General features: G+C 40.0%; 1 protein-coding gene across 1 annotated transcript; it reads right to left on the minus strand.

Moving 5' to 3' along the window:
• Positions 1–1,869: 1,869 nt before the first annotated feature.
• Positions 1,870–10,809, minus strand: got2b (glutamic-oxaloacetic transaminase 2b, mitochondrial). Its single transcript, XM_061067768.1, has 10 exons — positions 10,641–10,809; positions 7,365–7,521; positions 5,980–6,108; positions 5,831–5,890; positions 5,585–5,746; positions 4,823–4,927; positions 4,497–4,647; positions 3,977–4,142; positions 3,685–3,835; positions 1,870–3,061 (listed from the first exon to the last, which is right to left on the minus strand). The coding sequence occupies exons 1-10, from the start codon at positions 10,721–10,723 to the stop codon at positions 2,939–2,941; spliced, it is 1,287 nt and encodes a 428-aa protein (XP_060923751.1). The 5' UTR covers positions 10,724–10,809; the 3' UTR covers positions 1,870–2,938.
• Between the last annotated feature and the right edge of the window lie 1,603 nt (positions 10,810–12,412).

The raw sequence follows: 12,412 nt of genomic DNA on the forward strand, positions 1-12,412 counted from the left end.
ACGAATAAAAAAAACAGCACTAAAGTGAAAGTCAGTAACTATAAAAAAAGTGTATTAAAAAATTCAAGGAAAAATGTAAAAATGAATACTTTCAATGCTTGATGATAGATAGATAGATAGATAGATAGATAGATAGATAGATAGATAGATAGATAGATAGATAGATAGATAGATAGATAGATAGATAGATAGATAGATAGATAGATAGATAGATAGATAGATAGATAGATAGATAGATTACTTTATTCATCTCCGAAGGGAAATTAAGTCATAGCAACGGTATATTTGAATACAATAAAATACAATACAATAGAATAGAATAAAAAATATTGAGGTAGAAAGAATAAAAACAGAAACACAAGATAAATAGGTAGATAAGGTGCAGTGGCAAGATTATGGTAATAGTATTGATGATACGATGGTAATGTTATTGTTAGACAGTATATAAAAATAGTACAGTATATATAGTATATAATATAACATAATATATATTTATATATGATAGTAATTATACCAATATAATAGCAGTATATATATAGTAATAATGGCAGCAACAGTATATATAATAATAATAGTAAATATAATAATAATAATATGTACACATGTATAAATATGTGTATATAGACTTATATATACAAAGAATATACAAAGAGTATGATATAATATGATATGATATATAGAAGAGGTATAAATATAAGTATTTGACTATACAATAGATAATATAATATACTATGAGTGTAAGAATTTGTAGACAGTGTGCAAAAGACAATATTATTGTATAAAATGATATATAATATCAATATGGTTTATATTAACACATATCACATATGATATGAAGTAAGTGTTCCAGTATATGGAGCGGAGTGTTGTACAGGGTACACAGTGCAAGGAGACAGGTATATTTAGTGCAGTTCTGTGATGTGATGGCACCATTTTGTAGTTTTTGACTGTTTTTCTTTACAATTTATTTATTATTAATGATGTTAATGATTATTAATTATTCCCCAATTAATCAATTGGTTGTTTGTCTTGTTAAAAGTCAGAAATAGCAAGAAATGCCATCACAGTTACCGAGAGCCCAAAGTGCCACCTTCACAATGTTTTATTGTCAGTCCCAACCTCAGTTATTCAAATAAATTAGACATTTATATAATTTAAAGAAATTATAACAAAGCTTCATATGTTAGAAGCTGGCACTATGATACCTTATTAGGATGACCAGAACAGTTGCCTATTCATCTTCTGTTAGTTGGCTAATGGTTTCAGCTCTACTTTGGATATTGTTGGATATAAAGTTTCATTTTTAAATCTAAATTTGACCCTTGTCTTACTTTTTCAAGTAAGAGAGAAAAATTAAAAGCTGACATGAGAAAGCACTCAAGATAATACAAGTACTTAAAATTTGTACTGAAGCTCTTAGAGAAATTTACTTTGTAACCTTCAACAACTTTTACTTGATTTTGATATAATTAGTCGACTTAATACAAACTTGGTGCTGCACTGAAACAAGTGAAATTCCGTTATCTGTTTCAAAATCGGAATGCTCACAGGTGAGTATTTCACAGAGGAAACCGTGGGTCGCAAAGTTTCTTACTTGAAAGGAAAATTAACAATATATACTCTCACAAAACCTCTAATAGTCATTGATTACCAGCTGAAACAAAACTATCAACGATTATAGGTATTTAAGATAAGCGTTATGACATTATCCTGATGTTAACCTACAGCTATACATACTGTTGTAATGTAAATGAAGCCATCAATCAGAATAAACGCAGGCATGTATGCATGGTGAGAAGTGTGAAATGCTGGTTAACTGATGACATTAGGGTAACAAAGGAAAACACAAACCCACATTAGAACAGATGATTACTCTATAATAATTTATTGTTTGTTCAATAAGGTACATGTCCGATGATCCATTATTATTTCATGACAGAATGAAAAACATGGAGGCAAAGTGCCAGACGTTTCAGACGCATGAGCAGAGTTGGGTGAGAGCACATATTCCTAAATGCCACCTGTGCCATAAGACTTGCTAAACAGATTCACTCACTGCCACATCTCAGTGAATGAGCTGGGAGTGCAAACGTGTAGATGAAGACCTTTGTCGGAAGTCATTGATCACTTCTTTGTACCGAGTTGAACTCTTTAGGCTTGTGGACTCGTTTCAGGGACTGACCGGGAGACTGCGGCCCTGCAGGTTTAGTGGAAACGTACTGAAGACAAGGGAGATTGACGGGCACATTCCAAACAGAGATAATAAGGAGACTAAATTACCAGATGATAGATTAGTTCAGGTGAACTTCCACAGATTAGTCTGAATAGTGAATAGATTACTGGATTGACAAATGCCTGTAAGGTCTAATGATTAAAACAAAATGTGAAACTCAAACAGTGCATTGCTGCTTATAAAGTGCTACGACTTAACCATTCAAATTAAGAAAAGAAAAATAACTCTGGTATTTCAAGAGGCTTCCAAATAGTGAGGGAGATCTCGCCCTGCATGTAAAACTAATGCACAGCCTAGCATGACCCCAGTGTTAGTCTCCTGATGGTTTCTAGTGTGCCCAGAGCGGATGCAGTGCACATTTAGGACACTAATGCACAGCCAACAGTTGATTCCACGTGACAAATACACACAGATGAGACATCAGTTCAATTAGTGAGAGGGAGATTTCTTTTTTTTTCTTTAGAATTTGGCAGGGGGAGCCTGTTCAGTTAAATAAAATTAAAATTAAAAAAAAAGAGGAAAAAAGCAGCAGTTGCTGAACAGGGACAAAGTTGAACATACGATGATATCCAATCAAGAAAAAGTCTAAGTAAATATTGAGCTCTTTTCTAACGGCGGAATGGAGCAGACAGAGAGTAAGTAGCACATGGCGCTCCTCATTCACACCGCTGCTTTGATTTTGTAGGTCTTCTAGCATGATCCGCTCTACTTGGTAACCGCGTGGATCGCCTCTGCCAGGTAGCCCACGTTTCCGGAGGTCACGCCAGCCATGGAGATTCTGCCGTCCTTAGTCATGTACACGGAAAATTCCTTTGTCAAGCGCTCAACCTGTGGGAAAACACATGGACACAAACACAACACATTCACGCGTCAGTACTTTCATGCTTTCAAGGATCCTCAGCAGCAAACCGGCCCAGTGTAACCATCAGATGGTAGTTGTTGACAAAATCAAAGAACAGACAGAGAAAGATTTCTGGAGTTATAAGTAGGACACTGACAACAAAGTCAGTGCAGGTCACTGTTAATAGAACATAAACTGATAGGAGTAATGTGTTATCCTACTAATAAATCCAGAAGGTCTGTGATTTTGTCCCTATAACGCTCTGTCTGACGTTTTTTCTTTGGTACAGGTGCTTCTTCTGTAAACTGTAAAATGTTCTCAGCACTCTTTCATCTAAAAGGAATAGTTTAACGCCAAAGGACAGTTTGATGAAAAGATAGATATCATTCTCATGTCCACAGAAAATAGATAACAGATCGTATGTCGTTTGTTTATTTTTCACAAAAAAATCTCTACTGTTTCTTGGCTTTAAGCGAGTTATACATTTGCTGTACGGCATCATTTGATACAGTTGGTTAAATTTCAGCATTGATTTTAATGAGGAACATATTTTTCTGTCGTCCTCGACTAGCCATCGCAGTGAGAACCAACGATGTGTGTGTGTGCGTACCTGTTCAGGTTTCAGGCCTGTGAAGCAGAACATCCCGATCTGGTCGATGACGTGCTGCCAGTTGTGAGAGGAGCCCTCCTTCTTCAGTCCAGCTGCCAGCTTTTCTCTCATCATAATGATGCGGTTTGCCATACCGTGGACCTCCTCCAGCCTGGGAGGAATAACAGAACCATCAAAAAGTTCAATAATTAGATTTTTATGTTACATTTTAACTGGTTTGATGCATATGAAAGATGGAGACTTGAACCTGAAAGTAATGTATATATGTGTGTATAGATCAATTGGCACGTACCACTGTGAGTTCAGGTCTGGTGTGTTGAGAATGGTTGCTGCAATTCTGGCACCGTTCATTGGTGGGTTGGAGTAAATGGGCCTGATGAGGATTTTAAGCTGAGACTCGACTCTCTTCGCCTCCTCAGCATCGTTACACACGACAGTGAAGCCTCCCACACGCTCACCTGTGAAAATCAACATGCACCATATGACAGTTAAACAGTGATTTACAGTGCTAGCTGACCAGCTAAGAAAGCAACTATATTATCTCACAATACAGTATGAAAAGTCTGACTGAATATTTGAATAAGTATGTTTTGCCATCATTGTTTTACCACTAGGTGGTGACAAAACACAAGCTTGACTACACCCAGTCGGTAACAAGGTAGATTTTTCATTCTGTGGTCATGAACTCCATCACTGCCAGTCACAAAAATACTTGTGCACATGGGTTTATAAGATACAAATATCTTCAGTTACGTCCCTTTGATCTTTATTGACATTTATCTAAGAAGAGTTTGAAGTGGACGCTGACTCACCATAAAGTCCCATGTTCTTGGCGAAGGACTGGGACAGCACGATGTTGTGGCCCTCCTCAATGAAGTGGCGCACAGCCCAGGCATCACGATCGATGTCTCCACTGGCGAAGCCCTGATAGGCCATGTCGAAGAACACCAGCAGATTCTTTTGCTGTGAGGTGAGAAGGAAAGGGGAAGGACGCAGGAAAAAGACAACCAGTTAGTCATGTTTAATGACTGGACACAAGGACAGTGCTCAACAACAGTGGAAGAACTTGTTTATAATATAAAAGGAGAATGTGTATTGAGGTCATTCTGAGAACTTTTTTGAGGCGACATGTGCGCACCTTCACAACGCTAGCGATCTCCTTCCACTGCTCAATCTTGGGGTCCACACCGGTCGGGTTGTGGGCACAAGCGTGCAACATGATCACACTCTTGTCTGGCATATTCTGTGATAAAGCAGAAGGTATAGGAGAGTCAACAATCAATATCATGTAGAGCACAGACTGTGTTTGAGGACAATGTTTTCACTGCAGCACCTACAGCCAGATATATAACCGATTACATATATGATAGAAACTTTTGACTGGATCAGTCACAGTTTAGCACTGCATCCCCTGAACGATGTGCATGCGTGACTGACTGACACTCCATCATTGGTGGGCCTGAATAAATTATTTGACGTACTGAGGTTCCGCAATAGTTTTAACCTACATCCTCAATTTTCATATTGATCATACACAGTCAGGCCATATACTTCATTTTGACCAAGTGTCATTCCACAATGTACATTCTTTTTTAAGTGAAAGTCAAAATATGATTAAAAAAGGGCTTTCCAGCAACCAAAAACTCTCAGCCCAACATTAATACCTCAGTTCTAGTTAAACCGAAAGCTAACCACTGATAAAATACTTTGTGATTTTTTGAGGGAAATCACAATTTCAGAGCATGAAAAGATGCCACAATAGACTTGTTGATCAAAATGTTCTAAAAGGATCATGCTGTCATATAAACCTACGGGATTATTATCAGAAAAATGATATTTGAAATAAAATTTGTAAATGTTTCTTAACACATTTCCCTACAGTTCATCATTCATGCCTTACAGAAATGTCCTCCAGAGCTCCGTTGAAGTCGAAGCCACATGTGGCGGGGTCGTAGTATCGGTAGCCTTTGAGCTGCATGCCAGCGTCTCTGAAAATGGGCGTGTGGTTTCCCCAGGAGGGCTTGGGCAGGTACACGTCACGTGGGCCTCCGTGGAATCGAGACTGTGACGAGGGAAAAACATGGTGAGATAATCTTACCTAAAATATTTGTTTCTGCAAAAAGACCAAAAACAAGGAAGAGCTTACCAAAAAGTTGGCTCCAATGCGCAGAGATCCAGTTCCTGAGATGGTTTGAACAGTGACGTTCTGTTGGGAGAAGAGATCTGGACTTTACATCCCTCGGATCTGATTGGAAGTGAATTCAGTTTTTGGGAATATTCTACAGTCAAACTCACCCTGCCGCTCTTCATGACCTCATTATCTGCACCAAAAGCCAGTTTGGCACAGGCCTTGGTGAAATCCCCCAGACCAGTGATGGGAAGGTACTCCTTATCCAGCTGTTTAGCTGCAATAATACCTTCTGCCTAGAAGAAAGTGTGAAATCAAATGTTATCAAAACACCACAGTAATTCCTGTATTGGAAAAATTAACTTAGAATGGTTGAAACCGATTTTGTTGTTGATGAGTAACCTTATGCATCCCTGTTTAATGACTTTATGACCTGAGCTGTTTTATGATCTGAACTGTTTATGACATGAGAACTGCCAGAGCCTTTGGCGACATAATTACCCACCAGAGGAAGGAGTGTATGTCTTATTATCACCTTAGGAAACACATGTGAATCAGCTGTTGTGTTTAGTTTCCTATCCTTCCCCCACCTATGGAACCTGTCTGGATTGGTTCAAAGAGACAGCCCTCAGTCCTCCTATATAAGACCCTTGTATTTGACTGTCCTGCATCTTCACTCTGAGACCCTTGCGGTTTCCCTGTGTTGATCCTTTCTGCAGAAAGCCCCTTATTAAATACACGTAGATAACTTTGTTGTTTCCAGCCTCTTGTATCTCCAGATTTCCATCACATTCCCTTGACTGTTACTCTGCAGTTTGTACACAAAACATCTATAATTTTAGTAAACATTTGTGTTCAACTCTATACAAACGCATTTACACTTCCTCATGGTCACAAGGCAGAACTTCTCCTAATTACGAACACATGTCTTACTCCCAAATACATGGAATGCTGACATGTTCAGAAATGCTGATTTTACACAGAGCTGCAGAAGCTGGGCTCAGGATGAAGAAGCAAGAAGGAACCAATGAGGGAGAACCTGAGCAGCAACAACATTCTGACCCCCTAGCACCCGGTGAAAATGTAAACTATTAATCTTTGTCATGGAATTTTCTGTCTTTGAGACGTAGCGCAGCTGCCTGTCGCGTTTGGGGAAGTGCAGGAGCCATGGCCAAGGTCAAAGCACAGGGCTGCTTCTCTCCCTAGACACCACACACATGAAACTGCGTAGTCAGGTACTACTGTCTCCAGAACTAGAAAATACATTTACTTGTTTGGAACTAGCAAACCATTAGTCTAAATGACCTGTAGGGGGTTTAAAGTGTGACCACAGGAGATCGGACTTCATCATGCACAGTTGTTGTATTGATGGACCTGGGATTTGTCCTTTGCCAAGCTTCAATAAATATTTCAGCATAAGATATCAAAGGACTCCTGAACACTTTCTTCACTGCTGAGTTGGTCCCTCTGTGTGTGTACGCTTGAGTGTGTGTGTGATAGAGAGACATGAAAAAACACACAAATATTCAAGGAGGCTTGGCAGCAGTTCTACCTTGCGCACACAGCTGAGCACAAAGGGCTTGCCCTGGTCGTCCCTGTATGCTCCCACTCCCAGGTTCATTTTCTTGGGGTTGGTGTCTTTCTTGAAGGCCTCGGACACCCCCAGGATGGGATCGGGGGGGCCCATCTGCACTCCGGCCCACCATGAGCTGAAAGACACCAGAACAGGAGGAGAATAATGATGCGGATGGAACAACAAACACTGAGGAAAGTCAAGAGTTCACTGATGAGAGTTCATCTGAGCGCATTGCCCTGAAAAACAGCCATTACCCCCACAAACAGAAAAGGGACTGCGCTCTCACAAGGTCATGAACGGTGCTGCTTCTACACCGGACACACTAATGTTATAACTGTATTAGCCGTGCTCCTGTGACATGCTGTTAGCCTAATGCTCGAGATTAACACACTCATGTGACCTGAGGATACTACACTAACGTAAATCTTGTGAACGACACATGATCAGCGAGCACAAGTTTCATGAAACAAACATTATAATCCATTCTGAAGGTCCAGAGTCCAAAATCAAGAGTAGCAGTTAATCTGGATCTAAAACCCACTCTGGTCCCTACAGAGTTTAGAGCAGGACACTTGATATTGAATACATTTGAGTATCATTTAAGAAAATATAAATATGAACAAACAAACAGATTATATTCAACCTTAAGCTTTTTGCAATATCTGCATTATTTAAACTGTCAGATATCTGGGTGCGACTGCTTGTTTATAAACATTACAACTAATAAATAAGCCAAGTGGAATGTTACTCAGTTAAGTGCATACCTCACAAAGGCATAACAGTTCCTTATGAATCCACATTCATATTCAATACATCCCGATTTTGATTTGGATCTGCACCAAATTGCACACACTACACATGGTAATAAACCCAAACACTGGATCAGAATATAGTCTGAGTTATACATTTATTCCCATATAATGCATAAATATATCTATCATAAATCCTCATATTTAAAAACATAAACCACGTAAAATTAGATGCGAGTGGAGAGATGGATGGGGGAGAAAAACCTAGCATGAGGGCCATCAGCTAAAAACTGTTTCTTGGTATGAGGAAGACTAAAACACAAACTGGCTTCTCTGTGCACGATGTGGGTTATACCACTATAACCAGTAATTAGTTGAATGTTAATCTGGGGATATCTGTGTTGCGATATCTGTAAACTGATTCCCGCGTTTATCTCCACAAACATTCATAAAGCAAAACACTGTTGCATTATATTAAATTGAGCTGAAACTATTAGCATTTTAAATCAGACTGCAAATTAAAAGCTAAAAATAAACTAGTAACATTCCTAGACTAATCTTGTGTGTTAAAAGCCTTTAAGTCTTTGCAGTGTTGACTGTTTTGTTGTAGGATATTTGGCTGCTATGTCATAATGGCTTGCTACTTTAATCTTGAATCTACTTATATAATAATTGCAATTTAGCTGTAACCTTTGACAGTTTACATGAATACAATAAATACAGTCTGTCAAACATCTGCTTGGTAAAAGTGAATTGGCACGTATTGCGACCTTTACTGCACTGCTGCTCACACATCGTCTCACGTTTCCTCTACTTCGTAAACCCTATAAAGTTTGCAGCTAAATTTAGATCTTCAAAAAGGGCAAGAGTCTCCGATGCGAGGCTGAGTTTAGTGATGCAAGTGTTCACTTAAATACAATGGAGCATTTGATCCTGTGATACTAACACGTTGTAAACTCAGTAGCAGCAGTATTTTACAGTGCAATACAGCAGCTATAAGAAAACGCAGGTAAAAAGCACACTGTTGAAGTTTATAATGTCCAGACTGTATTTTTAAGGCTGTTGTTTCTGGTCTTACGGTGTTGTCATCACAAATCCCAGTGTGTGATTCTGTCAAATACTTTTGAAGTTCTGGATTAGATCAGATTTCTTCATTTTCATTGCATATACATATATTGCAGTATTGTACACTTCGTAGTATTGTGCAACTGATAATCCCAGCAACAGAAATACTACATGTAGGAGAACATCTGGGTGGAAGTGGTCGCATCATACCTGCAGGCTGCGTGCACACAGAACCTTTGAACATCTGAACTTCAGCGTTTATATAAACATCACAGCGACTGTTATCAGTGATCGATAGAACAAAGGCTTCAGAGGGGAGTTACAGGTCAGGCCTGCAGAGTTTACAATACCGTTAATTCAGATCCAACTGTTTCTGAGGCTGGCTACAGGTGTATGAGGGGGGGGGCCCAATTGTATTTCATTTAGTCTTGGGATTAAGATGAAGGTGTTTGAACATGAGGAGACAAGTCTGATGCAGTAACTGTGGACACACCCTGTCAGACAGAAATATGACCTGTCTATGAATCGGAACCCAGTGTTGGACTGGAAACAGGAGCTGAGGAGAGACCAGGCTACAGACGTCAGATGACGCTGGTTCTTACTCTGCCGGAAGCTACGTGCGATCAGTGTAGCTTCCGATGAACGCTCAGCATCAGACTTAAAGTGGTTTGTCCTCCAAACGGAATAAGAAAGGACACTGGCGCCTGCCTCAGCTTCACTGCTAGATATCAGCCAATCAGCGATCGAAGGCGGAACACGGCAACCAATCAGCTCGCACAACTTGCCCGACTACGGCCAGTCGCTCAGCTCAAACAGTACGTGGGCTGATGAAACGGAAGCGATCGCGTAAATGCGACTACAAAGTTTATCCTTAAAGCCAAACACAGGAAAATAAAATGAATCCCAACACACGACACAAGGTTCGAGGATGATTGTGTTTGACGTACAAGCTTCATCGGAGCTGCTCGGTTCTCCTGTGCGCTGCTAACAGGAACCTGTGATCCATCCCAACGTGACTTTCACGAGTAGCTTCGCTGTTAGCATTGCCGAGTTAGCATCCAAAGTGAGAATAGCACCTCAGAGAGGAAGTGTGGAGCCTCGGGCTCTGACCCGAGGAGCGTGACACATTCCGGCAGCTGATCTCCCATGTCCCCGGGCCCGGGTCACCGGTTTGACCCCTGTCCAAGCTAACCAGCTAACAAGTAGCCACACAGCGCTGCACGGGGTAACGGCGCTTCACCGTTACATATAAAGGCGAACAACAGAGCAATTCACGTGAAAACACTCGTGTGTGTGTGTGTGCGTGTATGTGTGTGTGTGTGTGATGCTGCTGGTGAAGCTAGCTCCGGGGGGAACGTGACAGCTCGCAGCAGAGCAAACCCAGATGACCGGGTTCCGGGCGTGTCCGCTGGGTGCGAGTGCCGCCTCCGCTGTTTACCTGTGGCGGGTGGACAGGGTTCCCAGGGATGGAGAGATGTTCCCCAGACAGTAGATCACCTTGTGGGACTTGAGCAGGGCCATCGCTGCGCTGCGGAGTGGAGCCTGGAAGGATGTGGAGCCTGGAAGGATGTGGACGGACGTGAAGGGCAGACAGCAGCGGAGCGACGCACACGTGCGTGATGACGAAAGGGCAGCCTACGACAGCGCAGTGACGTCAGTGTGGAAAGGATGTGGAATAAATAACTTGTTCTTTGATTATTTAGGGCCCGAGCTCTGACAGGCACTGACAGACAGTGGGGCCCTATCAGGGGCGGCTCCTGGTACAGGCGACATAGGCGGTTGCCTAGGGTGAAAAATGCACGACACAAATATTGATATAAATATTTCATCTTTTCAATATTCATCTTTTTAAGGAGGAATAATGTGAAAATTGTATTTTCCTTTATTTGTATCTGATTGTTAATGTATTCTCTGTCTTCTTCTCTGGTTGTCTTGGTCATAACTCGTTTTCAACAAAGTAAGAAAAAAAGACGTTTGCTTTTCTTTTAAAGCAAATTAATACTATATCATCTATATCATTATTTCTCCTGCAAAAATCACATATTGATGAATAAAAAATGTTTCTCCTGTTTTAAGGTATGAAACAAGGTAAAGGATAACAGAGAGAAAAAGATCACAATATGAAAATATTTTAGTGTACATTTATGAATTGAAGGGTTGGAATGGGAGTTTACAACTGGACACATTCATGCACCTGAAAATACAAACAACAAAACTGCTTGGGAAGCATGTTATATAAACAGACCAAAGTACAAGTGTTTTACAATATGGGATTTTAGTGAAAAATCTGATGTAAGGTTTATTGTCCCTTTAACAACGTGCTGTTGAAGAAATTACCTTTTGAAATGCTTATGTTAACTTTATATTTGCAGGTTGCCCACCCAACAGATGAGGCCTTGTTTATCCCTATAATTATTAGTTATGCTGCAAGAACCCTGACCTTTGAATAAAACATCTTTAGAATAATAAGCCATTTAAGTTTTTAAATGATTTACAGGGTTTTGAACAGCAAGTCAAACAATATTTCTTAATTTGTAGAGACCTTTATCATCATCCTCTGCTGGAAGTTTACTGTCCAAGTGTTGAAATCATCAACACAACCTTTATGGTTATGGTCACAAATAATACAGTACATATTTCCTGCAGCAGCATTCTGCAGTAACTCAATTTGTCCACTTGAGGACAGTGTTATACAAACGACATTGCATCATTATTTTTTTCGGCAGCAGCAATTTGCGTGTTTAGCTGCTGGTGAATTTATCCAGGTCATTGTGGAAGCTTTTCTAGTCACGGTACTGACTGTCCAATTCAGCATGTCCAACAGGACATCTTAGGTCATATTTAACAGATCAGAGTGTCTGTGAACATGTTGATTTTTACAGATCACTGAAAATGTAACGCTGTTTGGTGTCTTCCCTATTACAAAACAAAAAATAGAGTATTGTTTTGGATTGAAGGCAACTTCAAAATGACGTGAAGAATGATGATTCGTTCTAAATCAACCTTTAAAACGGAATTGCAATTACAGAAATAGTCTCAGCCACTTAAAATGTGGATCACTTTGTTATATTGTAAAATATTCCTCTATATTTCTCTTCAACCAACTATGCCAGCATAATACTCAAGTGTGTATTTCTTTCTGATGCTCAGGTCAAACTGTTACTTGTGCCATATGAAGTGAAGATGCCAGGCTGGCTTTCACGTTCTGTG

This window comes from Limanda limanda, chromosome 3 (assembly GCF_963576545.1).
Source record: "Limanda limanda chromosome 3, fLimLim1.1, whole genome shotgun sequence".
In the NCBI taxonomy this organism is placed as follows: domain Eukaryota; kingdom Metazoa; phylum Chordata; class Actinopteri; order Pleuronectiformes; family Pleuronectidae; genus Limanda; species Limanda limanda.

Excerpts from the sequence above, each read along its gene's own strand:
- got2b (XM_061067768.1), bottom strand. The coding sequence starts at position 10,723 with ATGGCCCTGCTCAAGTCCCACAAGGTGATCTACTGTCTGGGGAACATC. Across the intron at positions 5,891-5,979 it reads AGGTCATGAAGAGCGGCAGG|AACGTCACTGTTCAAACCAT; the intron begins GTGAGTTTGACT and ends TTCTCCCAACAG. Across the intron at positions 3,836-3,976 it reads CCAGACCTGAACTCACAGTG|GCTGGAGGAGGTCCACGGTA; the intron begins GTACGTGCCAAT and ends TATTCCTCCCAG.